At 43.5% G+C, this 27,150-nt stretch overlaps 1 protein-coding gene across 12 annotated transcripts in view; it reads right to left on the bottom strand.

Moving 5' to 3' along the window:
* Positions 1-27,150, bottom strand: part of abi1a (abl-interactor 1a) — a 57,696-nt gene that overhangs the window by 16,860 nt on the left and 13,686 nt on the right. For 9 of the 12 annotated variants that reach the window (XM_015353991.2, XM_015353992.2, XM_015353993.2 and 6 more), the window contains exons 2-6: positions 23,879-24,046; positions 9,323-9,499; positions 4,615-4,629; positions 3,562-3,662; positions 2,232-2,372 (exon numbers count right to left, since the gene is read on the bottom strand). In XM_015353991.2, the coding sequence (XP_015209477.2) occupies positions 2,232-2,372; positions 3,562-3,662; positions 4,615-4,629; positions 9,323-9,499; positions 23,879-24,046 (602 nt within the window). The remainder of the gene's footprint in view (positions 1-2,231; positions 2,373-3,561; positions 3,663-4,614; positions 4,630-9,322; positions 9,500-23,878; positions 24,047-27,150) is intronic. The other 3 variants (XM_015353995.2, XM_015353999.2, XM_069191261.1) reach the window with 1 other exon arrangement.

Below are 27,150 nucleotides of genomic sequence, written 5' to 3'. Positions count from 1 at the left end.
CAGGGAACAGACACACAGTAGTGACACACACACACTGAGCCCCTGGACCCCACAGGGAACAGACACGCAGTAGCACACACACACACTGAGCCGCCGGACCCCACAGGGATACACACACAGAGCTCCGGGACCCCACAGGGAACAGACACACAGAGAGACACACACTGAGCCGCCGGACCCCACAGGGACACACACACACACACTGAGCCCCTGGACCCCACAGGGAACAGACACACAGTAGTGACACACACACTGAGCCCCTGGACCCCACAGGGAACAGATACAGTAGTGACACACACAGAGCTCCTGGACCCACAGGGAACAGACACACAGTAGTGACACACACACTGAGCCCCTGGACCCACAGGGAACAGACACGCAGACACACACACACACTGAGACCCTGGACCCCACAGGAACAGACGCGCACTGACACATGCACAGTGCTCCTGTACCCCACAAGGAACAGAGACGCAGTCACACACACACACTGATGCCATTCAAGTTAGTATTACTAGAGTATATTTTAGCTTTGAAATAAATTATACAGTAAAGTTATGCAGTACATAAGAGCTCATAATTTCCACATTGGGGGATGAGCCCTAGTCTCATCTTTTATCCAAACCTATTTAAAGAGATAATTATTTTGTTTCCACACCAGTTTTGGGATCTATTTGTAGAGCTGGGTTTGCAGGACCAGTATGGATGAAGTAGCTTGCTCAAGAGCACAGCACACCCTGACTAGGATTTGAACCCACAACCACTGTCAGGTCCCCTGCGCTCCAACCACTACTCTACACTGCCACCTCAGTATACACTACAATAGTTTATATGCAGTCCTGTGTTAGAATAGCATCTGCTCTATTACTGAAATGGAAAACAATTTATTCATGAAATTTTTAAATTCAGAATAAATTTATTAATATATGAATATTAATTCAGAAACCCAGAGATGAGATTAGGTCACCATGAGTTGCAAGCCTCTCTCATAATTCAAACTACCAACTACCACTGGTGCTCTACTAATACGGAGCAGAGAACTCCCTGACAGTGATTGTGGCCAACAGTAAAAGGCTGATAAATCCCAGAGAACTGCACGTTTGGAAATATGATGAACAGCTACAATATGAGCAATTTGGTTAATAGCTACTGACTTAAGCTTTCTTATTAGACTTTGCCAAGGAGAAACCTAACATAGGACCTACTGTGGGCTATCATGACCACACTGGATAGCAAAAAAGCTGTATTAATCATATGGGACACTAAAAAAAAAAATCGACAACTAAAAGCCTTGTGTGGGGGAAATCCCCCATAAACACACTACCCAGAAAGAAGATCTTCTACAGACTTCAGCAAACATATTTTCCAAGGTATTAATTCAAACACTCATTTCAGCAGTGAGATCACTTTATAGCATGGCAGGCAAAACTGCTAAGAGGGTTCATACAGTTCCTAAAAACAACACCTTGTACTTAAGAGACTGTTCTCTATGACCCAAGTGTTTTCTAAAAGCAATTGAAACAATTACAGGAAATTATTTTTGTGTGTGATATTAATCACACCCATCCTTAAGAGACTTTTTGCTCTCCCTCTCATTGCTACATCTGGCCACCCACCTGTGGTTCGTGGACCCCTGCTGGTCCACAAGGGTAGTGCAGATGGTCAGCAGGGAACACAAACAATGATCAACATGAAATCAGGGCAGCACAGTTATCGTTACTGCCGCGCAATGCCAAGGCCCCGAGTTCAAATTAGGATCTGGGGTGCTATCTGCTATGGAGTTTGTATGTTCCCCTCGTTTTTGTGTGGATTTCCTCTGGGTGTTCCGGTTTCCTCCCACAGTCCAAAGACAAAGTGGAAGTTAATTGGCTTCTGGTTCCAGGGGTGAGTGGGTCTGTGTCTGTGTGTGCCCTGTGATGTACTAGTGACCCATCCAGGGTGTGCCCTGCCTTGCGCCTATTACTTGTCAAGAGAGGCTCCGGACCCTGAAATGTAATAGGCAGCAAATGGATGGACCTATAAAGGGCATGTGTACCTAGCATGCATCATATTTTAATTTGAATTATTGGTGATGTAATTTGCTTGCCAAACATCCTTAATTAATGAAGAAGCAGTTGAATCCAAGTTCAGGAGGAAAACATATGTAAAGAGTTATCCCTGCATTTCCAATCATTTTTACCTGGCCAGCTTTTGGCAGTAGAGAAGAAACCCCAGGACTGGGGGAGCATTACCTGTGAGTTCTTGGTCTCTGGTTGAGCGACGCTGTTCTCCCAGGGCTGTGCTGACTGCCCAGCCTGGCTGGGCTCGTCATGTAGTCATTGGGAACAGTGGGAGGCTTGACAGGCTCCAGGGTTTTGTAGGGTGTGTTTCGTCTGGCAGAGACGTAAAATAAGAGTTATCACACAGAGATGAGGCCACATTTCGATTATTTAACTAAAAAAAAAGAATAACATAGAAAAAGGATTTAAGAACTGAACACATTATAATCCAGAACTGGACCATGGCGGTGAAGTAGAGACACCCTAACACCTTGTCTTAAAAATGGGTTTAACTTTACATCTAACCTTACATCGGTTATTTATAGATGGCTCACCAGTAACCTTTCCCTTTAAATCATTTTTGTGATACTACAAACAGGAAAGGTGACTGGTGGCCATCTTGATCAACACAATACAATACTCCAAAGGGGAAAACACTGCAGTGATTTTAGGGAAACAACAAAAAGGGTAAGTATCATTCACACTTCATTCGTATCACATACACTCTCTCAAACATACCAGAAGGGTAGGAGGAAGTATTGTAGTAATTCACTTTCAGAAAGAAAAAAAAATAACAAGCACTAAAAATCGTAACCCTTAAATGTTTTCACCTTCCATCGGAGCCCTGCACGATAGAATGAACACCTGCGAAAGCCTCCGCATACTACCTACACATCCAGGATATACACACCTGCCTCGTGCAAGACTGAGTATCAGATTTACAAACAAAAGACTAAGATGCATTTGAGGAAGAGTTTCAAACACATATTAGGTAGCTATTAGCAATTTACTGCAAGTATTTCATCTAGCAATTTCTAGGCTTCAAAAACATGACCGAGAGGAGCCTGTGCCAGATGCCCGTATACTTATGTGTGAAATGCACTTTGTGGAAACCCTGAGGTTTCCACGTCTTCACCAGTTCGTGTTTTATACTCCATCCTCAAGCCCACTAGGCTGGCTGTGTCAGGGTCTCGGGTTGACTTGAATCAAGTCCCCCTTGAAGCCTTCAGTCCCACTACCAAGAAGGTTTCAGTTTTATCAGTGTAGGCCATTCCTCCGAGTGTGCACATGTACAAGGACACCCAAAAGTCAAAGCGGCTCTTCCAAAACCAGCCCTTTCTGGTTCCTTTTTGTGCGCTGTAGCTTGCAATGGGGTGGACCGTTCTCTTGCATCACTCCACAATCTACATTTACCTCAACGTTAATAACGTCCCATTATGTGTCATATGACTATGGCAGTAAACTAAGTAGCCCTGGAAAACATCAGCCACACAAATTCATATAAAACACGCCCCACGCTTACCCCAGAGTCCCTCGCCCTGACATCGGGGGGCTAGGGGGCTTCTGTGTTGGTGGATTGGTCCTCGATAGTGTTCCTCCCCGAGCTGGCTGGTTGTTCCCGTGCTGCAGAGCAAACGGTTCAGAAGAAAACTCAGGGGACATGACCGACTCCCCAAAAAAAAAATAAATCAAGAGTCAAGCTTGATTACAGGTTTAAGCTAAGCAGCGTTTCCCAGATACAAATTCATGACCTGATGCACTTCCTTCTCAGAACGGTTCTGATGTAACTGAAAAGCTGTACACGTTACACGTGTTAACCTTTTCCACCATGGTGGTGTCAGGTCACCCAGAAAAGGTGTGTAGGACCTCCAATTCTGATAAAGATACGACACAGCTAAATTTACCTTTTGTCTAACAAAAAAGCCTTGTTAGACCCAAGTCTCAAGATTAAAATACATTGTACTGCTCACCCGAGAGAGAATTCCCACTGCAATCAGATACTTCATTCTCATTACCATTATTTTTATTAAATCAATCTATCATTTAAATTGGAATTAGCTTCTCACCATGTGTGCTTTTACGGAAATGTCTTCTGTCTATGATTTTTGCCAGGAAACAAAAAAAGGCACTTTGATCAGATTCAACACTAACACTCTGCAGACTGAATTACCATACAAAGCACTCTAGGCATGTAGTGTGAAACAAACTGCAGGTCATCAAAATCCCCCAAATGCTTTAATGTCTCTTTCCCCTCGGCAGTTTCATATCATGCACAATCAATATTCACAACAGGATACACCAAACCTTTTCACTTTTAAAATCTATCTGGGAAACCCATAGAAAATACAGATAAGCAAAATGGCCAATTCAATCTTGGAATGAAGCACTATGTGGACGGTTATTTTAATGTCAACATATCTGTTAAGATACATTGAGACATTATGACTAAAATGGTTCTACTGTACCTATCGACGTACAAAGCGGTTATGAAAAATGGAAGGCAAAGTTTGTAAGTTCCAGCAGCCTATAAATAATACATTGAGGCACTACGGGGCAGGTGAGAAACAGCTCTTACCTTGGCTTTTAGCCACTTAACGTGGGCAGAAAAGGAAAGAAAAAGAAAGCACATGTCAGAAACACCACAGCCAAGTTAAAAAAAGAGCCCTGAGCTCCACACATCAGCCTCCACAGCAATGGCAAAAAAAGATCATATATCATTTGCGAAAATCAGAGATTAAAAATATAATACACGTACACACTTATGGGCTTAAATGCTTTTGTTTGTAAATAAAATCTTTATAATTCAAGGGGTTATCTATCTTAAGCTATAAGTTTAATTTCCTTTTATTTTTGCCATGGTTGTGTAGTACTACAAACAAATATTACGCAATATCTACTCATACTTATTGTGTCTGACAAGACTGATGTGATACTGTGAGGAATTCTACAGGAAAGACTTAGCAGGCCTTCAAAAACAGCCATGTAGATTGTGTGGGTAAGCGCATGTAACCATTCAGAAAAATCACTATTACTCAGTAACACCATTTTAATAAAACTTGATCAAAAACTTTGAATTGTTTTAATTTCCTTAATGATTGGAAAATAATCACAATAGTAAATCAAGTCTCAGATCCCTGTTAGTTGTGACTGAAACGAACACACTGCTGGATGATGAGCAAACGTCCAATTATGAATTTTTAATAATCTCATGTGGCCAGCACGAGCATCGTATTTCATGGAACAGATAACAGAGTTAAGATCAATTTAAAATAGCACTTGCATGCACAAGATAAATAAAAAGTGGCACAATTAGCACTCTAATTTCCAGTAGAGCACTGCTCCAAGTCCTGGAAGGTTATGGAATCTGCTGGGTTTTCATTACAGATGAGTACCTATAAGCCCAAGTACTACTTTAGTGAGCTCGTTAATTGCATAATTGAGCCTCTCCTCAGTTCTCAGAAGAGATTCAAGGCTGCAGATCATGAGGCACAGCTTTGTGTACACCTAATTTATATACAGGCATGCGTGGAATAGTGACTTTATGAGGTGCCTCCTTATACCCCTGATCAACTAGTCAGGATTTTCTGAACTTCTTTCACTGCAGCAAAATATAAAGGCTACATCTAAAACCAAATCCGTCAGATCTATATAGGTAAGACAGAAAGGAAACATTGTGACAGCATGAAAAAAAATCAAATTGGGGATGACGGTATCCCACTCTGGAAACTGTTTTTGCTCAAACTGGTTGCTCATGCCCCAGGATGAAACTTGCATTTGTTTCCTGTTTTACCTTGCATTTCAAATTAAAGCACACACATCACAATCTTGACTCTGCACTTTTACCCACTCTTGCCCGTGGCTGATGTTCCAGAGTTCCCTGTTGACATCACCTTAGACATGTTGCTCATGAAACATCAGCAAGGTGAGCTTTCTTGGTCAGTGAAGCAGGTTAAACACTTCCCAACAATCACCCCTCTTTCAAAGCTAGCAAGGGCTCTTTTCTTTTAGCCATGCCAGCCAGTTATGGGCAACCGGGCCAGGTGAGCATTTTTATAATGACCCTAAGCAGGCTGGGTTATTTGCCCAACACATGAGCTACACCTTTTTGGAAGCCCTTGCGTCCTTCGGATGAGAAGTAAAACCGAGGTTTCTCGAAAAGAGTAGGGGTGTTACCACGGCATCCTGACTAAATTTCCCATTCGCCTTGATCAATCATGGCCTCCTAATAATCCCCACCTCTGAACTGGCTACATCATTATGTTCTCCTCCCCACTGGTCAGGCCATGACATCTACTTGCAGCGGCTCCCACCTCCCCTTCACTTCCCCCCAACAATTCCCCTGCAGCCTCGCTTACAGGGCAGGGCAGGCCAACACGTGAGAGAGGAGGGACTCTATTTACTGGAACTGCATTTATTATTTATGGGCTTTAGCATTTCCTTTTCATTCAGGGGCAGAAGCTGCTTCACTGAAATGCTGGGCTTACTTTTTTTATACGCTTAGGAATACATTGCAAAACTGACAATCCCCCCAGACACCACCACCCTGCATCTACCATCGCCGGGCAGAGGCAGTTACGATGCATTTCCTTCTAGTTGTTGTGAAAGCAGAACATTACCGTTTGACTTTCTGACTCCAATCGCACCAACGGAACATTAACCCCTCTAACGTGGGATTCTCATCCACCATAACCTATAGAAACTTAAAGAGCTAAAACAACTCAATTTAGAATAAGATATTCTAACAAACCAACTGTTAATACTGATGTAAGTAAAAACAACAATATTCTCGGGCTGTCGAATGGACTAAAAGAAACACTTTACAGTACTGGATGGGGTTATGCCGAAATCATTTTGTTTATATAGGCGGCTCTATATTAAATGGAATAGAACTGTCAGAAAACTTGACTTGCACTAAAGAAAACAATCATTAATCACAATTTTTCCGAGGCTGCTAAAAGCCAACAGGAAAATGCAATGGAGCATCATTGAAGAGCCGCACCTTCTGATAAACACAGAGAAAATGGCTCTTTGTTACAAAATGAGTAATGCTTAATGTTTTACTTTTGATTCCTAAAACATTCTAGCTCAAAAATGAGTTAAGGTTTGGCAAACATTTGAATTATTTTGACTTATACCATATAACAGACTGTTGTATTTAATATTCTCCAAAAGTATGGTTTAAGATCAAATGCTAAACTGTTTCTGAAGCAGTTCGCATCGAGCTGACAAATGGCAGCCGTGACCTAATACAAGAAACCACTTCACGGCCTTGTCAATAATTGGCACAGGATGGCAAAGAATTAGCACAGGATGAGGAATTCTACTTTCATTTACTTCTGTGACAGCTTGTTCTTGATGAAAAGGAAATGAACCCAGTATTTCTGACCAATCGATCAGATAATTATTTGAAACCATAGTAAAAAACGCTTGTAAAAGCAATTGCTTCCAACTAGAAATCGTTTTCATCTCCGATAATTTCAAATAATCCATCCACTAACCATCCATCTACCCACTCGTTCCTGGGCCTATACCAAGAAGAAAGGGGTATGAGGCAGGGTACACCTTGGATGGCTTTCCAGTCCGTCACAGGGGACACACACGCCTAGGGCCAGTATTCCCACAAGCCAATTAACCTACCAGTATGTTTTTGGTCTGAGGGAGGAACTTTGAGCACCCAGAGGAAAATCATGCGACCGCAGGGAGAACATACAAACTACAAACGGACAGCACCCCAGGTCTGGAACCGAACCCAGGGCCACAGCTGCGCAAGGCAACAGTGCTAACCACTGTGCCACCGTGAAAGCCTACTGTGAAATAATTTAGAAAAACACTCGGAGACGGTTTAACTGGCCGTGATTTAGCCAGACATAGAAAGCACAAACTTGGCTTGTTTTAAATGACTGTGAACGTACCCACAGGACTCATCTGCTGTCCCCAGTGGTGCATCAGTTACGTGGGGAGCACTCCTTATACACTTCAATGCCAAGACCCAAAAAACCCAAGTTGACTGCCGAGCTGACTGAGGTTTAAAGCTCAAATTCTTGATCCCACCAAATACATTTCCAATGAATTAAAATGCACACAACAACCAAATGTTTAGCGCTGCTGCAACGAAACTTTTTGAAGAATCGGAAAAGCAGAAATGTCTTGTTTTTACAGGGTTAAGGAGATCGACTGACTGAAAGCGGGGTACGAATATTGAATGATTCAAACCAGTGAAGTGGGGATCCCGAGGGGTTCAGCCAGTGAAAGTGCTCGCCCGGGTGAAGGTACGGCTCTATGACCCCGGGTCCGAACTGGGTCACGTCACTAGCCCCATATCGAGCGGGTTTCCCCAGCGGCGGCGTGTGACTGGCTGAATGCTGCCGAGGTTAGGGGAGGGATTGTTCGGTACGGCCTGGCGATACAGCCAGCCTCTCAGGTGCCCGTAGGCATGTTGTGTGCACACCCCTCCTCTCATCGCCACCACGCCTCCGGGACGGGACTGTGGCGTCTGCGATGGGCTTGAAGATGGATGGCCCAGAGGGGTTAGCCTATATTTCCCCATCCCCCCCCCACACTCGGGTCTCAGACTTCCTGAGACCACCACAGCTGTCTCGCTCGCTGCCTGTACACAACTTCTTCACCTGCAGGATAGGCTTTATCATCCCGTCAGACCTGGAAAACAGCCTTTATGATTTGTGGGTAACTAAATGCAAGCTGGCAGGACCGCTTTTAGCCTGCATTTACATTGTTTATCATTCCCCAAAATGACAATGCCAAGCAATAAACTGGAACATAATTCAATCTGTCTGACAACGATCTGATTCTGTGATTAATGGCCATATTGAGCACAGGGCACAGTTCAGTGAATTGAGGGATCATTCTGATGTTATTAGAGCCAGTCTCATTCCCAGAGGTAACCCTGCATGGGTACATAATCATGCAGAAAGTGCTCTGCCATCAGAACTTTCCCCTGAAAGTTTGCAACAAGAACAAATGAAGACATGCAAGAAATTAATAATGGATGGGAAATCAGCATAGAGCTTTAACCATTATTTTTTAATCACAATTTCAGTGAAAAATAGCAGTGAAACTTTCCTCTAAGTGAGCAGAAAGTCCAAACTCTAGAATTAAAAGGCCTTAAGAGGTGAAGTGTAAGAGTCAAACGAGAAAAGCTCGCACCAGTGGTGTAAAACCAGTTTTATGCCACTAGCCAATAAGCACCAGATACCGTAAGTATGGGCAGGTCGGACGCCTGCAGACAGAAGATGGAGAGATGGACACCTGAAGCAAGATCTTACCTTCACACCATGGCCCACGTCATCCAGCACTGTGTAATCTATTGGTTTCCGAATATACCTCACCGGCCTCTCCATGTTGGCGGGTGCAATGATTTTGTGAGTTCGCGACGTGTTCTTGTTAGTAGTCAAGATGCCAATCTCTCGCCGGGCCACCTTCTCTTTGTGAATGTCCACAGTCTAAGACAAAGGGAAACGTCTGTGAGCACAGTGCAGAAACAGTGGAGGGCGGAGAGCTTTATTCAATGGCTCTCAACATAATTAAAATCATAAAGCCGCGATCTGCATTGCAAAGTCTCTAACACCACTACAACGCTAATGTGCACAAACAGCATAAATGACAAAACAATGCTTGGCAAAATTTGCTTAATGACCCATTGCTAAATGAAAGTTTGTATAGTCAGCCCTAATTCAGTGGGGGGGAAAAGATGAAGGATTTCACATTAAAATAAAATACTCTGTTGCCAGCATTAACCCATTCAAAACACTTTTACAGCCAATGCTGAAATGAAGCAAGTTCAGCATTGGCTGAACATTGGCTGAGAAGAAAGCTGACGTGTTCCAGAAAGGTGATATGCAGATCTTTGCAGATTTTGGATCTCCAGACTTTTCCGAGATTTGAATGCATCTTTTGTTCTAACCAAATGTACAAAAAGTAACACTTTTCAACTTCCGATAGAACCAAAACCACACCCAAGACAAATGACTAGACAGCTAACAAGAATCCCTCTTAATAAAAAAGAAAACCTACAGGGTAATACCTTACAATAAAGTTATTGTATAAGAAGCCTGTTTTGTTTGCTTACGTGAGGCAAATTTTCCTCACTTTCAGCGATTTCCCCCCCCCCATTAACTAAAGATGGCTCTGTGGCCTTTAAAGCATTTAAATGTCTTGGAAAGAAAGACGTTCTGCCTGCCTCCCCGAATTAAACAGGACTCTGTTAACCTGCAGTCCCCACCTGCTGCTGAGCAGTGCCGGGGGCCTGACTGCATGAAGAGGGGAGACTGCAGCCTCGACACCCTGTGAGGGAAAAGCAGACCCAACATATTTGTGATCACCTGTGTGTAGAGACCGGGAACAGATGCCTCTCTCAGGTGATTAAAGAAATGTGTACACGGAGGCCTGGTGGTTTAACACCACACTTTGGCAAATGATCCACAGACATCTGTCCACAGCAAATGCCACCTTTGTGTTAGCCTTTTCTTGTGAAAGAACCCAAGCCTGGGACTCAAATTCCAGGATATGCCAGATTTGACAGACGGTTTACCTTAAGACAACACAGATGGTTTTAAAATATTTTAGCAGAAAATGAATAAATAGCTTAGGGATCAAAAAGACCAGTGGAAATATGCGGGAAAAAATGTAGCAACTGAGGCAAGGAAAAGCCCCTAAAATTACATGGACTTTTAGTTTCCATGTTGATGAAACTGCATTACAACACCTGGGAAAACAGATGTGAAAAACAAATATCACAAAAGCACCCCAAAGAAATGTTATTGTGATATTTTAAAAGATTGCAAAAATGAAAAACATGTAACACCGAGCAGTTTCAAGAAACCCTAGCAAGGTCATTACGCAAAAACAGAATTTATCTGAAGTTCTTGCTTTAACAAAGTTCACCACCAACATTGTAAATAATCCTGTAATTCCCTGTTGCCAAGTTACTGTTAAAAAACACAGCAACCAAGAAAGGGCTGTTTAAATTTTCCGTTGTTCCTTAAGTCAGGTTCGACTGTTCAATGATAGCCCTTGAAATGACTTGGCACGCCGCGGACCAGTTTTGTGAGCTCAAATAGAAACATTTTAATATTCTCTTCCTCTGCTTTCAGCTAACAAAATTAGGGGCAACGTATAATTGTGTACGTAGTGAAGTCACTCTTCATTAAAATGGATCAGAGTCTCCGTCTGCTCTAAATATACACACGCAAAGACCATCTCATTAATGTATTGAAAAACAACAAAAAAAAGAAGCTTTAGAAAAAAATAAAAAGACCAACTGAAATGCATTTAGCAAACAAAAAGAAACTGAAGCTTATCTGTTGCTATTTGTGGAGTCCCCATTCTTGTGTGCGTGGTTTCCTACAGCTATTGCTCTCAAAAGGCAGACCGTGACATGAGCAAGAAGTACAAATTTAGAGAACATCTGATGCGCTCTTGTCACGTGAGCAATGGCAGGGCAGTTACGCCAGCCTTAACTTAAGGCAAGAATGTGCTGTTCTCTTTATTAGTGGGTCATACTAGCTTTTTAGTATCTTGTTCGATTTTCACCATAAGTGACTTTCGATGGGCTGTATCACCTCATCTGACCCCGATCAGCTCACTCCAGTGGGCAATATAGTGCGTCTGCAACAAAGTCACTGGAGTGCATCAAGCACAGTGAATATTTCATCAATACCCAAAGGCCTTGTTCACAAACACGCGCGCAGAAATAGTAATAATAATAATAATTAATTAATAATTGCTTACACTTATATAGCGCTTTTCTGGACACTCCACTCAAAGCGCTTTACAGGTAATGGGGTCTCCCCTCCACCACCACCAATGTGCAGCATCCACCTGGATGATGCGACGGCAGCCATAGTGCGCCAGAACGCTCACCTCACATCAGCTATCAGTGGGGAGGAGAGCAGAGTAATGTAGCCAATTCATAGAAGGGGATTATTAGGAGGCCATGATTGGTTAAGGCCAATGGGAAATTTGGCCAGGACGCCGGGGTTACACCCCTACTCTTTTCGAGAAACGCCCTGGGATTTTTAATGACCACAGAGAGTCAGGACCTCTGTTTTACGTCTCATCCGAAGGACAGCACCTGTTTACAGTACAGTGTCTCTGTCACTATACTGGGACATTAGGACCCACGTGGACCACAGGGTGAGCGCCCCCTGCTGGCCCCACTAACACCTCTTCCAGCAGCAACCTTAGTTTTTCCCAGGTGGTCTCCCATCCAGGTACTGACCAGGCTCACACCTGCTTAGCTTCAGTGGGCTGCCAGTTGTGAGTTGCAGGGTGATATGGCTGCTGGCCATATCAAATAGTGAGAAGTTTTGCTTTGAGGCTTATTATAATAAACCCCTGCACAACTACAAGAGTGACCATTCATTATCTGGACTGTTTTTATGTAACTTTACGGCTTTCCTTGAAGCAGTACCTCCATATTAAAGTGAAGAGACAAAGGATGAAAGAACAAGGGCACTCCATCAGAACTGCAGTTTCACATTATCACTTGTAGGTGTTACTTCACTCGTACATAAGCGGCACTTGGAACAAACTAAGACGCATCCTTCTTCACCTGCAAATAGGAACATGCCATTTCCCACGAATCCTGACTGAAGGCGGAATTTATCAAAGACTGAACATGAAGACAGTATGGAAGGTTGGCCCTTACCAATCATGGCCTCCTAATAATCCCCATCTATGAATTGGCTTCATTACTCTGCTCTCCTCCCCACTGATAGGTGATGTGTGGTGAGCGTTCTGGCACACTATGGCTGCCGTCGCATCATCCAGGTGGGGCTGCACATTGGTGGTGGTGGAGGGGAGTCCCCATTACCTGTAAAGCGCTTTGAGTGGAGTGTCCAGAAAAGCGCTATATAAGCAATTATTATTAATCTGCCCCGCTGTACCTGACGTGTTAAGTTTCAAATGTGGAAGCCTGAACATTCAAATACGAGGAGCTCAACGCGAGCTCACGAGTTGCCCTAAGAGTGATAACAGGAAAGGTGTTTTACTGGGAAGCAATGCACAAACAAGTGACTACTGAGGGATTTCAGCAGAAGCCATCATGTCCCTTCGGCTGTAGCCTGCACTGTCAACCACTGGCTACATGCATGGCTCTGACTGAGACTGTGCAAAGCAGAGGGAAAAAAAAAAGTGAAAAAATATCCTTTAAAACTGTCAGCTACACAATACTTTTCAAAGCCAAAAATGTGAAGTATTTTAAATGACAGGTATTCATATTTAAATTACTATACGAGGTAACCAGTCTTCTTTAAAATAAAAAAAAGATGGCTGCTGATTAAAGAAGAGCCTGAGAATCACTCACAGGAAGATCTTCATGTTCTTCCCCATGAAACAAGCGCCTCCGAGATGAAAGAAACCTTGTGTTTGCCCTAGTAGGCCTGTTAGATGAGCATTTTTGGAAACTAAGAGCTCATACAGGATTTCTTTAGACTAAAAGAGACAAAGAACAGCAGTAAAGGAAGAAATAGCTAGTGTTTTACTCTGGGAATGTTAGTGTTATGCTGTATAAGCTACAGTATAAAAGCAGATATTTATTAACTTAGGGCACAGTTAGGAGAATTGATGTTTAAGATCTTTTAAAAAGACAGGGCAAAAGCTTTCTTTTTTACAACATGTGCAATGATGTGAACAAGTTTCTTAAGAAATGTAGTTTAAGAACCTAATTTCTACTAATGGAACAGTGCTCCATTCCCTAATATGGAGCTTTTCTGCCATAAGCTGCCTGAGTCACGTTTTCCAATAACTCAAATTACAGAGCTAAAAACAAACCCCTTCATATTAACTGGTGGATATAAAGCGTCAAGCAAAGAAAAATGATGAATAACAAAAACAAATGGTAGTTTGGGAAGGGATAAGCAAACGAACAGTTTTTCCTAGGGAACAGGCGGAGGGGAAAAAAAACATAATGAAGACCCGTCCCCACTTTGCTATAAAAGGTTCCAATTCATGCGCCTATAACTCACCCATGTTACTATTAATCTAAGTTAATCAGTTTAATTCAAACTAATTTTATATTAATCCAAATTGTGAAGCATTCCTTTTGGGCTAGTTAAAGTTTGAAAGAAGGAGAGATGCTATATTACCTCTCAGTACTTTGTGCTGGTCTGCTAGGTGCTTCTTCCTCTCTGAAAGCCTTGCACTTAACGTACGTTAATAAGAACAAGGTGTGCAAAAGAGAGGAGGCCATTCTTGCTCATATTGTCGTTTAGCAGCTAAATCACCAAAATATTCCATCCGTCCATTTCTTAAAAGAGCTCAGGGAGCCCCCTCCCTACCTGAACGAAAAGATAACCAATTCTGAAGTTGTCTTCAGCGTAGTGTTCCCCAATTCTGCCTCTGCAACGTCCCTGGGCCTTCAGTTTTTTTCCAGCTGAGCTCTCAATTAGCCAAATTAGACTTACTGAAACATTAATGGAAGCACTTGCTTTTTGAAACCCATTTCAGCTCTTCAACAGTAAGAGAAGGTTAGAAACAAGCATTTGCCCTGCACTAGAAGCCAGGATTCACAATCCCACTTACTGATGTTTAGTTTCTAGCTGCAATCCAAACAATGGATCTCTAAAGCCCTAATAATACTCATAAAATGAGTGCTGAACCCAGTGCAATTCACACCTGCGCATATTCATTAATTGTTAACCGCCTTGTTTACAAAGCAAGGGAAGAGCAACAGAACAGAATACACAAAGGAGATTTCCCATGCCCAAATACAGAAAGAAATTAAAAATCAGTTGCTCAAAAGGTTTAATTCAATTATGCATTGTTCATTCAATTTCTTCTCGATAGCTCCATCTCATTTGTGGAGACATTCTGGCACCCTTTCCAGAGGGTTTGGACCCTGCCCTCCTGCTGAAGAATTCAGCAAGGACACCAGTTCTCAAATCAACTCTTCACACCTGTAATGACCGACAAAGGTCTGGCTTCTGCTGCCCATCCCTCTGACAGCACAGCCTGGTACTGCTCTTTACACAGATCCATCCCAAGTATTTATTCGATCAGCGTCGTATTTTAATGAAGGAGAAGACGTCTTGGGCTCTAAGAAATGCAACATTTGAAGGAGTGGATTAGGAAGTCTTGGTCAGCCTTAGTGAAAAATTACCCCCCGAGAGGCGGGAGTCTTGAATCTTGGCAGTGAACAGGGGGAGAAAAAAACAACACCTTACCCTGGTGATCATCGGATCAAAACTGCTTCAGCAAACGCAAACACGTCATTCTGTTTTGTCGGGAAAGGGATGGGCACTCCGTTAAAAAAAAAGTGGTTGTGAAGAGAAAACCTCCGGCAACAATCTTGCCGTTGGCAAAAAAAAAAAATAAGGAAGTGCAAGAGGTAAAGAATTTAACGTCCTTCCTGTTCATTATATCTCATCTAATAAATCTCGGTGAATGTTTGAAAACCAGGCTTGATGACATCACGTGAATATGCAATTCGAGGCAAAATAAAAGGGCGAACTTCAGGAGTGTCTGTTCCTAATATTTGTTATGCATGGTTTACCAGGATGTACTACACGCCTGTACTGCCTGCAGTCTTAAAAATAGACATCATGTGGTTGCGCTGACCAAACGTCTTCTTCCTGAAGCACTGGAAGCGTATACTCTCACCCACCTCGCGCCCTTCAGATCATCAAGCCAATTCTGCATTACCCACATATTTGGGGAAACTCAGCTCGGTGGGGTGGGACGCGATGGGGTAACTACAGCACGAGTGGCACCGTGTGGGGCTTGACGACAAATGCTCGGCTCCTTCCTTGATGCGACTCCCACACTGGACTGGCCAGCTGTTAAGTGACCCGCTGCCACAGCGCTTCACATTGGAGCTGGTTTCCCCCCCCAGCCCTGGCCATCCAAATGGCCGCTCATGACACTCAAGGAGTTACTGCACATGATGGGAAAATGAAGACCATTGTTCTCTTCCGACACTCTGGACTCCTTCGCTTCATTTCTTTGCTCTCTTAGCGTAGCACTGACATTACTTCCTTTAGGAATCCATTTCTGCAAAACGCTCCCAAGAGACGAGCGCTTCTGGGCTACGTAACGGTTCAGCAACGGGACGCGAGCCTCAGACGTTTCCTCTCATGCATGCCTTTATTTAGGGGACTTACTTAGCAAGGAAGTGAACGCGCGGACTCGGGTCCACAAAGAACCTCCAGCTCTTTTCCAGTTCTGTCACGAGGAAAAGGCTCCACAAAGGAATGTGGGAAAAACATCCCAGGGTTCCCCCACAGAGCTGTACGCAGAATGGGGAGGGCACCTAGCCAAACGGATGACCAACAAAACATACACAAGAATACTCTTTCGCAGGAACTCGCAGCTAGATCAGCTGCCAGCGAGCAGCCAAAAGGTGTGTCATCATCGCGAAGCTCTCAGGTCTCGCACATCTCATGCATTTGCATCGGGTCTATAAACAGCAGCTCGACAGCAGAAAGCACAGACATGAAACAGCAATGTGCTTCAGGTGCAGACAGCATCATATGTAACCTACATGAGGGAGGATTCTGTGGGAATTCCTGCATCCCCATAACTCAGAAACAGTTTCTCCTAAACCAAATGGAAGTTTATTAAGTTTCACACAGGTTGATTTTTGTATATAGGTCATTAGTTAGGTAGCTTGGGTTAAAACCTAGCTCTAATAGCCCTAAAAGTCATTTCAAGATTTACATAAATCAGTGCAAATTTCTCTTGCACTACCTATATAGAGTAAATAACAGTTAAAGAACAAATCAACATTCGAAATGGAATTCATAAGCATCAGTCCAGCAGGTCTTGTAACTTAAGGCCTGAAACAATTCAACTACTATAAATTAAAAAGGTGGAGTTCGATTAAGGAATGGAAAATAAAGTTTCTACCCTTGAAGACCAGGGTCCCCTCCATTGAAAAACTGCATGCTTAGTTGATCAGCTGCTTGAACAAGTTGTACCTAATCGTCTCAGGAGAGGTGATTATGATGGATGAGGCCTCATCAGAACCATGTTTGGAGACCCTTTTCTACACAGAAAACCCATTTGGAGACCCTTTTTCTATTAGGCCTTTATTATGAGCTCAGGGGAAAAAAAGGGATACTGTATATGGTGCTTATAAAGATGTTTCAGCAATTCAACAAGGCTCAGAATCTTATCCACAGAAATGCTTGCAATGTGAAGCAGCACACCCACGAAGAATCAAATTATCCTCCAATCCAGTAGTAGATTCAAAATGATTACAGCATGCACAGCACGAACCAAATACTTATTCACCGCCATTCTGTGGTTACTGCACAAATACAGTTGAGCTTAAAAATAGTACACGCTTTGCATGATTATTTTTGGAATTAAAAACTCAAATTTTGACCACAGCTAAAAGTTTCAGCTCACAGAACAGCAGTGCAAGAGCACACGTGTTATTTCCTGTTACCGCTTGGTAAGTTTCATACCTATAATCTAAAAACATTTATCAAAGGCCTCCAGTATAATGCCCCTTTCAGCAGCAAGATTATAAAGATTGTGCATATTTTCTCCTATTGATTACTGGCATCAATCAGATGTGCAATTTTAGCCTAAAGCAGAAAGTATAAATGCATCCTAATCAACAAAACCCCATTATCATGTGGAAATAAATTTGTGACCACATGTCAAAACAAAAACTTTTCTTTACGATTTTTTTTCCTTTTCTAGCTCCTGGATTTGTTGTGTCCAGAAAAGATATGAGGAATGCCTCGTCTCTTATGCCACGCCAAAGAGCTGTGATGTGAAGGACAGAAGATTTGATGTTTTAAACTGTTTAATGCTCAGATAAGAATGAATAAGTGAAATTGCTCTCGTTTGCCAACTCAAGCCACTTTTTCCCCCACCAACCTCTAAGGAGGAAGTGTAATTGAGAGCACACATTACAAAACAGAAGTAAATCAGCTAAACTACTGAAATTGAAGACTTTAAACAAGAAAGAATGACTTAAGCTAGATCTTTCTACTATTTAAGAGCAAGAACGTATCCACTCTAAATCTGAAGACTTTTTGGACATGAATAGTATGCCCCTGATCGTCAGAGTAAGAGAAGGGTCAGCCAGGGAGGTGATTTGCTTACAGAAATAAGGCTATTTTGATACTAAAACATTTACAAAATCATCTGATGTGCCCTTGTTTAAACTTCCCTACCTTCAAGATAAAATATATGATTTTAGAAAACATGCTAGCAAACGTTTTTTTTGAAATTCCATTTCAGAAAGCATTATAAAATAGTTGATTTGGAATGGTTTGGAAATACAAAGTTCGTTACACTCTGAACCTTCGGGAGTGCGAAGAAAAACCGATGCTAGTTTCTCACTCATGTGTTAAAACAATTACTGCAACTTTACCACGAAGCAAGACTTTGTTTTTAGCACTCTCGGCTCTCAGATGGCCTTGGCATAATTTTGAGTCGTCATTCCTTCCCACTAAAACTGACAGCTGATCTTTGTTTAAACCAGATGTTTTACCATTAAGATTCATTTCATTAAACAGGGAGACAAAAGACACTTCCAAATTTTCCCCTCCCCATCACAATGCTTCAAGTTAAAGGACCCCTGTCATGAGCAGTCTAATAAGATTCACCTTTTACAGTAGAGAGCAAAACACTAGCTTAAAATGCATTTCGTTTCAGTCTTCTATCATGCATAATCATTTCTGCTGAGACTATTATGACCGGCTAGCTAAATATTGCAGCAATAAAGTTCTGACTGTTCTATAGATTGATTGCACAAGCTTAGAGGCTCCGCATTTCTCTGACAAGACCAAAACTGCTTTGCATCTCTTTGTCATAACTACTTTCTCGTATTGAGGAATCGGTTAAAAAAATCCTTCTGCAAAAACTACTGTATGGAAAACCTGTACAGAAAAACAACTATCCTTCTGAATCAAAAAATAAAGTGATAAAAATCACCACCATCATTTAGGAAATGAAAGGAGAATAAAAAACTACCCCTAAAACGCAACCTAGATCTAAAAACATTTTCTTCTAAATTAAACACGGAACAATCTTCCACTAGGATAAATAGGACAGGTATGTCCTTTGGGTGTAGCTTTATCAGAGGTTCATGTGAAGAAGATTTATTGCCTGATAGAGCAGCGCAGGGTACTCCAGCTAACATGCACTTATTTCAGCCAATACACTTCCTAAGACAGAACATGTACCATTTGATGAGAGGGAGGAAAAAAAAAAAACTTCTAATCCAAACACTAAAATAGTTCAAAAGGTACCCTTGCCAACACCGAGAAAAACTGTTGAAGAGTGCCAACGTGAACAGACAATTGTGTGTGCTGCAAAACGACGTGCAAATAAAACAGTCCTGCCCCCACCCATTTCCTGGCTGTGTTTGTGTGTGAAAGGGAAAATGACCGGTCCTCAGGGTGTCCTGCTCACTGAGTCAGAGCTGGGCGGGAGGCATGCTTACTGTGCAGGCCGCTGCAAGGGCTCGAAGGCCTCTGGCAGATCATGAAGCTGAAGGGAGTTTCCCGCCAGCCATTTCTGAAATCCGGGGCAGGCTTCTGATCCTCAAGAAAGCAAGCCCAATCTGACACTTACCTATACCATGCAAAGTTCAGCGTTAAATGCTCCTTTGCAGGCAAGGCACTGTGACGCAGATCCCCCTCTAGAAATTCTTTAAATCCCGCAGACTTTGAAATGTATAACAATATGCAGCTCTTTAACTGCCGTCAGTCATTTTAACACAGGTCCCCGGCTCTCAGCAGCTGCTCTTTAAGCAATCCTTTGGCACATTAAGACATAACGGGAAAAAAAAACCTCTCAAACGCAAAGTATCACTGCTCTTCAGACTCACACCTAACGTGACGTCAGGGAAGACGTGAGTCAAAGTGATTTCACACCAGGAGCCCAGTCGCAGAGGGATATGCCGTTATTGAAGAAACTTGTGAATTAGCAAGGACCGCGCTGTCAGAGCAGTGAAATTGGGGAAGAGTTCTGCCCCAGATTAGAAATGGAGACTGATCAGCTATCTTGGGATCTCGGCTTCCTGTTCGGAAGAGATTCATTTGCTCTTACGCAAACAATCCCACAAGCCCTGCAACTGCAACACTGTTTGATCAAATAAGGCAAAGCCAGACGAGTAGCACCTGATGATCAATGATGGCAGAAATATTTTCCTCAAGTTTAAAAAGCTAATTAATTAATGTTCATTCACACCCTTTCCACAACAGCAAAACTTAAAATTAAAGTCCCAGACTAAGCCCGTTCTACAGAACTTACATCATATATATATACAGCCTAGGACGGAGAGCAGAGCAGCCCGATATCAGGGTGACACCAGCCCACAAGGAAAGGCGTTTTAGTTACCACAGCACTGTCATCACCACTATGGAAAAAAAGAGCTGTAACCCTTCAAGACTTGTAGAATGACACTCTAAAATGTCAGTCTGAAGGCGAAACGCATTCATTGTGTACCGTGCTCGTTTATTTGCTACTGAAAGGAAGATCACAACACCCCCCTAACATCCAACAGGTTCCAGGAAAAGCAACTCAAAATAAGTCACCATGAAGCACAAAGAATAGTTGGTCTGTTTTGGCTGACGCTACCATTTACAGAAGTATTTCCAAATAACTGTAGCTGCACAAGTTCAATTAGAAATATTCCGATTTGCAACCCTTTTTTACCCAGCAAAACACTTATTATAAGCAAGAAGAATTAAACCCGCTTTTCAGTAAATGTAGGTCAACTGCCTCCATCAACACTGCAGCAGGGTGGCGTTTCAACTTCTTTAAGCTTCTAAGCGTGCAATGAGGAAAAGATCTTAATGTCTCTCACTACCGTGCTGATTAAAGATTGATCTCCTCCTTTCATAGTACTCTGACAGCATTATCCAAGGATCCTGAAGTAGGGGTGACAGCAAGGCAGAGTAATAAGGAAGGAGGGACTGAGAGCACACGACCACTCTCCTTCCAGTCGAGACTCCAGTCTAATGCAGGGCCGTGCAAAATTGGGACCATTCAGGGAAGCCAATAAAGCCTATCTATGGAAACTGAGAAACCCACCCGGAATTGATCCTGAAACCCAGAAACTGAGACATCTGTGCTTTCTTCCACACCACTGCGACACTGACACTACTCAAATCTTGGTTTTCATCTGGAAGGCTCATTTAGGATTCCCCTTTTTAATAATTTAAGCCGCGATCATCAATGTCGCCCTGTAGAGATTGCTGAAGCAGAATAGGGCATTATTATGGTCTTGACTGCACTCTCTGGCACCCTACAGCCAAAGCAAGAGAGAGAATCACTCACTGCCACAGGCCCTTGTAAGCACACAAAGCCCTCACTGTCTGCAGTCTTTTGCAGCCAGTTCATGTACTGGAGTAGGTACGACGACACTTCATTTTTTTTTATTTCTTCCTTTTGCGACTGCAAAACAGACTTCGCTGGCGCAACGTCGGTCACAACACCCAAGTATGAGAACTTCGCCGATTCGTTGGGAGAGCAAAAAGAGCTGGAAATGGCAGAGGAGACGGACGGGTGAGCAGAAAGGTTTAACCTGACAGGGATAAAGGAAGGACAAGAATGGGATTTAGGTATGCAGGAAGGAGGATGGATTCCGTGAACTGGACGTCCGTTGTCGGAGTCAACTGGAGGCCCTTCGCTGCCAAGTTGGCAGAAACGAGTGCACAACACCCCTCATCTCTGCGACCACCGCAACCTACAGCATGCACATCCTAGGGCCCTGCCAAAGAGCAGCTAAACCAGGACACTCCATTTTCTGCTCCACAGGGCAGATGCTCAGAAGAAATGACATAAGAGCCATAGCAGTTTACAGATATAATCACATTTCCTAGGATGAACCACAATTTAAAAAAAAAACTTAATTACTTGCAATACTTTTACTTCTTATACAAGACTTAGTTACTAATAGTTCAAGTAGGGAGCCGCGTCAGCATGCGTAGGCTGCAAAGGAACAAGTAGAGGTTAATTCCAGGCTGAAGAGAGAAGAAAGGCTCCACAGCCGAAACGTTGCATTGCCTTTCTTCTCTTTTCAGCCTGGAATAAACCCCTACTTGTTCCAAGACTTTATTAACAGTTTCATAAAACCCCTTTAAGCTTCACTGGCATTGACGTTCTATTAGAACACGACAAATATTTTGTGCCTGGTGCACGTAGTCCGTCACGAGGCTGACAGTACGTTTCGCTAAGGACAGGGGTTACCAAAGTGAGATCTTGAGCTGGAGACCACACAACACTCATCCGTGCTCACACCCAGAATGGTCTTGAGATCTGTCCGTGTTCCTCCCGTGAAAGCCAGTCTGCGCACCAACTCCGACGGTAACGATCACATCAAAGGGCCAGCTGCCTTCGGGCCAGGAACCAGGCAAATCGCAGTCAGTCTCCCCTCCCCGCTGCGCACAGCCGATAACGGGGCCCATCCATCGCTTTTAACTTTCTTTTAGCGGCACAGCAGGACACCGCAGGCCAGGAGCACAGAACAGACCCGGGCACATCAGAAATGAGTCATGGATGTACTTTTTACACTCGGTGTTCTCCAACTGATCAATTCAATAAATGAGCCAATTAATCAGTAGCGCAAAACCCCACTTGACAGTTTGCACCATATGTGGCCATCCGCGAGTTCAAATCTTATCACCAAAGCTGTGGTTATAAAAACACTGCAGGGTTTTCAATACTGCAAACAAGAAATTCATCTCCAGCAGGCTGCAGCAGGGTTATTTTGCTCTCCATTAGTAAAAGGCTTAAAAGAGGGCCCCCCCCCCCCCAGAAGAAAAATGAAAAAAAGGCTAACAAGCACGGCTGCTCTAGGCCAGACCATCAATAAATTTGTCTGCTGACCGAGACTTTTCATTCCTTCAGCTATCTTTAGTACAGATTGCCATGGATACTGAGGGCACAGAGGGAGAGGGCTTGTAAATTAAAAGATGAGAACCCTTTATGTGCAATTTTGAAAAGTTTGGATGCGACATTAGGGGGGCTGGGAGTGAAACACTGGAGGACAGTAGGACAAAAAAACAAAAATGAGAAAGATTAAAAAAAAACTTTTTTTGCCAGGACATTTGTAGGGTCCGAAAAGCCTGAACTGCTCATCTTGGCCCCACATCTCAAGCAAACCCCACAGATGTAAGAGCTGTAATATGGAATAACTCAAACGTAGGATTGTTCATTTTTTAGCAGACCCTGTTTATCACAGAAGTTTGGTACTATTTTCTGTGGTTGGTCAAATTAAAAAGCACATTTTCTATTCCACGCCTTGTATTTTCTCCCTATTGCTCGCCATGTAGTAGCAGCGTCTCCTCATTCATGTCATATACATAGTATTCCTACATAGCATCTGATTAATTGACAAATTAGACTGTTTGAGTAGTTCCAGTGGGGAGCTGCTTCAGCATGCGTAGGCTGCAAAAGAACAAGTAATAGGTTTACTGCCTGCTGAAAAGAGAAGAAAGGAAACAACGTTTCGGCTGTAGAGCCTTCTTCGGGTGTGAAGGAACAGTAGGTCGCAGCAGAAGTAGGCTGGAGCAGTTCAGTAGCAGTTTCCTTTCTTCTTTTTTCAGCAGTAGCAATTTATGGAATAAACCTTTAACTTGTTCCTTGGCAGCCTACGCATGCCGACGCAGCTCCCTGCTTAAAATATGTTGTTGCCTTCGTTACCGAAAAGGGAGAAAGTCCAAAATTACCCGCCAAAAAAAAAGTAATACTTAGGATGACGCGTTTCAATAAGTAAACCAGCCGCTAACCTTGGGTGCCATCACTATGGGATAACTGCCCACAGTAATTGAGTTAGAGGGGCAATTTGCACTCCTTAGACAATCACATCGGCTCCACTGACTTGCACCGAGAAAAAACAGGGTCTGCGCACTGACCTGGGAGATGTGGTTGATGGAGGACTCCATGCGCCGCAGCTGGGAGGCCTGGATGTCGAGCAGCTGCAGGACATTGTTGGCCAAGGCGTTGATCTGGTAAGCAACGCTCGCAAGAGACTGAGTCGTGTAGGCTTTAGTCTCCTCGAGGGCTTTCCTCTTGTCCTGGGCCTGAGGAGAAAAGGTACAGCTCAGCGTGGCCTGGCACTGTTCTGGCACTTGTGCCGGTCTTGAGAAGAGTCACAACCTTGTTTTTGGTACCATGGAGAACCCGGCAAGATCTTTGCAGATGTCTCGCGGATCTCGGATCCTCCATCACACACCCGCACTTGTATAACCAATTTTCAAACAAGTAACAGAAGGTCAAGGGTTTTTTTTTTTAAATCTCCTCCGTTTTCATTAACCTTCAAAATAGAGAGTTTTCAAGCTCCAATTCTCAATGACACAAAGCACGTTTCCTTTCTTAGGAAGAAGGCTATCCGCAGTGCCCTACTTCCTCAATCCCTTCACAGCAAAACTGGCTTAACTATTTGATTCCTAGTAACACAGGAATAAGAGTATATACGCTTCCATTTCATGTGAAGGATCACTAAAAAATTCCCAGAAATTCTGGCAACGCATGACAAATGAAAGGTCATTTCCTCATCAAAATATACAGTACTTTTAAAATCCTGGGAAAGAGCTAAAAAGGCTTCAATTATATTTCATAGCAGTTAATATTATAGGTCAGCGTCTATAAGCCTATTTGTCATGTCATTCAGTAGTGTTAAGATTTATGCCAGCATGTTTTAAAGAGAGAAAGGCCTTTTAAGGCTCTTAAGCACGTACACTGGGCTCTAGATGCAGCTCACAAACCACAGCTGTGACACAAATGTCACTAGAGGTATCACTGTGGTAAACCATAGAGCCACCAAAACCATCCTCCTTCTTAAGGAAGACACGGTTTAGAAAAACATTTCTTCTAGAAAAAAAAAATCCTTTACATTTCTGATTAATTTGTAAATGGGAAAACAGTAGGGGCATATCCCCCTGGCCTTTACCAGTCATGACCTCCTAATGGTCCCCATCTCGGAACTGGCTTCATCACTCTGCTCTCCTCCCCACCTGAGAGCTGCTGTGTGCTGAGCGCACGGGCGCAGTCCGACTGCTGTCACATCATCCAGGTGGGGGGGGGTGGGGGGGACGGACACTGGGGGTAGTGGAGGGGATCCCCATTACCCGTAAAGCTCTCTGAGTGGAGTGTCCAGAAAAGAGCTATAGAAGGTAGGGAATTTATTCCAGACAGAAAAAGGAAATCTCCAGGCATGTTGAGAACTTGAGCCTTTTGTTTTTGATCGGATTGCAATAACAGATGCAACAGCTGACAACAGCCTGCAGGAATGAGGGGAGATTCCTCTCGAGAGTCCTCAACGCTAGAGTGGCCATCTGTTCCCGAGGTCAGGCTGACCGGTCGGCTCTTTTCCTGGACCATGGGAACTACACCGCCAGTCCGAGGTGGCCGCTGCACATGACAAAAAGTTCAACCAAACCTCCATCTTTCAACTACAAAGCAATTCACAAAACTGCATTAAAAATATCGAGGGGAACCTTCCCGTCTAGAGAACACGACTCAAAAGCTTAGGCCTGATTCTGGAGCTAGCTATTCTGCTTTAAACAAAGTGGCATTTTTCAATGGTTGCAACACGGCAATGTGTACTGGAGAGTCATTATAGAAAACTTGAAGACATAATTAAAAATCCATTTTCACTGATTACCACAATCAGTATTAGACTGGGTGAATTTGCTCTTTGTCTGCCCTCCCGTAAAGCGAAGCCTTTCCATTAATGATGTTACCCAACTGTGTGTTCTCAGATTAAAAAAAATTAGCATCTTCCAACAATCAACAGAACCAATGCATTTGTACTCCAAGCCACTCGATGTTTTAAGATCGTAACATTCTAACGGCTTAAACCTGTTGCGGGGACCTTGCTGATCAAGTGTTGCGGAAAAAGCCGTCATTAAAGGTTAGTGCGCAAAAAAAGTGTCTTGCTGCCAGCTCTGCCCTGAGCTGTCAGGAGAGCAGCTGCATGGAACACGCCAAAGAGATCGAGCGCATCACTGCGCAGGACGTCTCTTCCACCCGCTCCCTGCCGGGGCAGCTCAAGTCTTCTCGAGCGCTTCCTCTTTCACGGATCCTAACGGCCTAGAACGATTTCTGATCAATAAAAACCGCTGTCTCTATCGGAGGATCTGAATCGTACATTTTGACCCACTCGGACTGGCTTTTTAAAGTGTGTCGATTTCACAATAGGAAGCTCTGAAGTCAAGGCTACAGGAGACCAAGGGAGTAGAAAACACGAGCTATAAAGAACTAGAAAACAAGGTCATGTGAATTTTTATCATGTTCTGGGCATTCGACACTTTGTACTGCAGACATGCTGCCAGCATTCGAAACCAAACTGGAGAATACACTGTCCTATATCCTGCAAATTCAATCAATGAAGTTGCTTTCTTTCAAGTCATTTTAAACAGGGGGGAAAAAAGATGCCAAGAACTAAGCAACACAGAAAACATTCCTACCATCAGGGTTCCCGATTTATTTTGTGCCTGAAGCAGTACTGTTCCCGTGACCTTAAAAAAAAAAACTGAGCACATCCTTTAACCTTCTCATGCAATTGTAAGGGCACACGGACGCTGAAAATAACTCCCCATAATTTCCATCCCTGAGCTCAGCAAACCTGTGCCCCCCCAGTCAACAGGTTACAGGCTACGAAACCAGCTGAACTGTGGAAAATACATCCGAGGAATGTGCGCAAGAAAAACTTCCCATCTCATTACCAAGGTAAAGGCTACAAATGTGTTATTTTCAAGCACCTACTAAAACGTGCGCTTCTGGGGTTAATCTGCACACAAGCAGGAACTTTTTGAAAGAGCAGGGCCGGCAGGTCACCGCAGGTCCTTCAGCTCGGCCGTTATCACGCTGCACTACCCTTCCTTCTGTCTCCCTCAGTGGAAGGAGCGTTATCGGCGGTTGTCTTCAGGGCAGCAGGAAGGAAACCCCACAGGCTTCCTCCCAGGGGGAGAGTTTCAGGGTCAAACGGGGTAGCGCACCCTCCTCCTCCGCCCTCCGCCCGCACGCCGCTGCCTGGCGGGCACATAGCCCCCCCCAGCCGCTGACACGCCGTCACGCCGCAGCGCGACAGATGTGCAGACACAGTCGGAGCCCGTCGCGCTAATCTGCCCTGTCAGCCTGTATTTCACAGCTCCTCCGCCGGCAAAGCCGATTGAACAAACGG

This window comes from Lepisosteus oculatus, chromosome 6, assembly GCF_040954835.1.
Source record: "Lepisosteus oculatus isolate fLepOcu1 chromosome 6, fLepOcu1.hap2, whole genome shotgun sequence".
Taxonomy (NCBI): Eukaryota; Metazoa; Chordata; class Actinopteri; order Semionotiformes; family Lepisosteidae; genus Lepisosteus; species Lepisosteus oculatus.
Note: the sequence above shows the minus strand (reverse complement) of the source record. Positions and strands in the feature narration are given on the sequence as shown.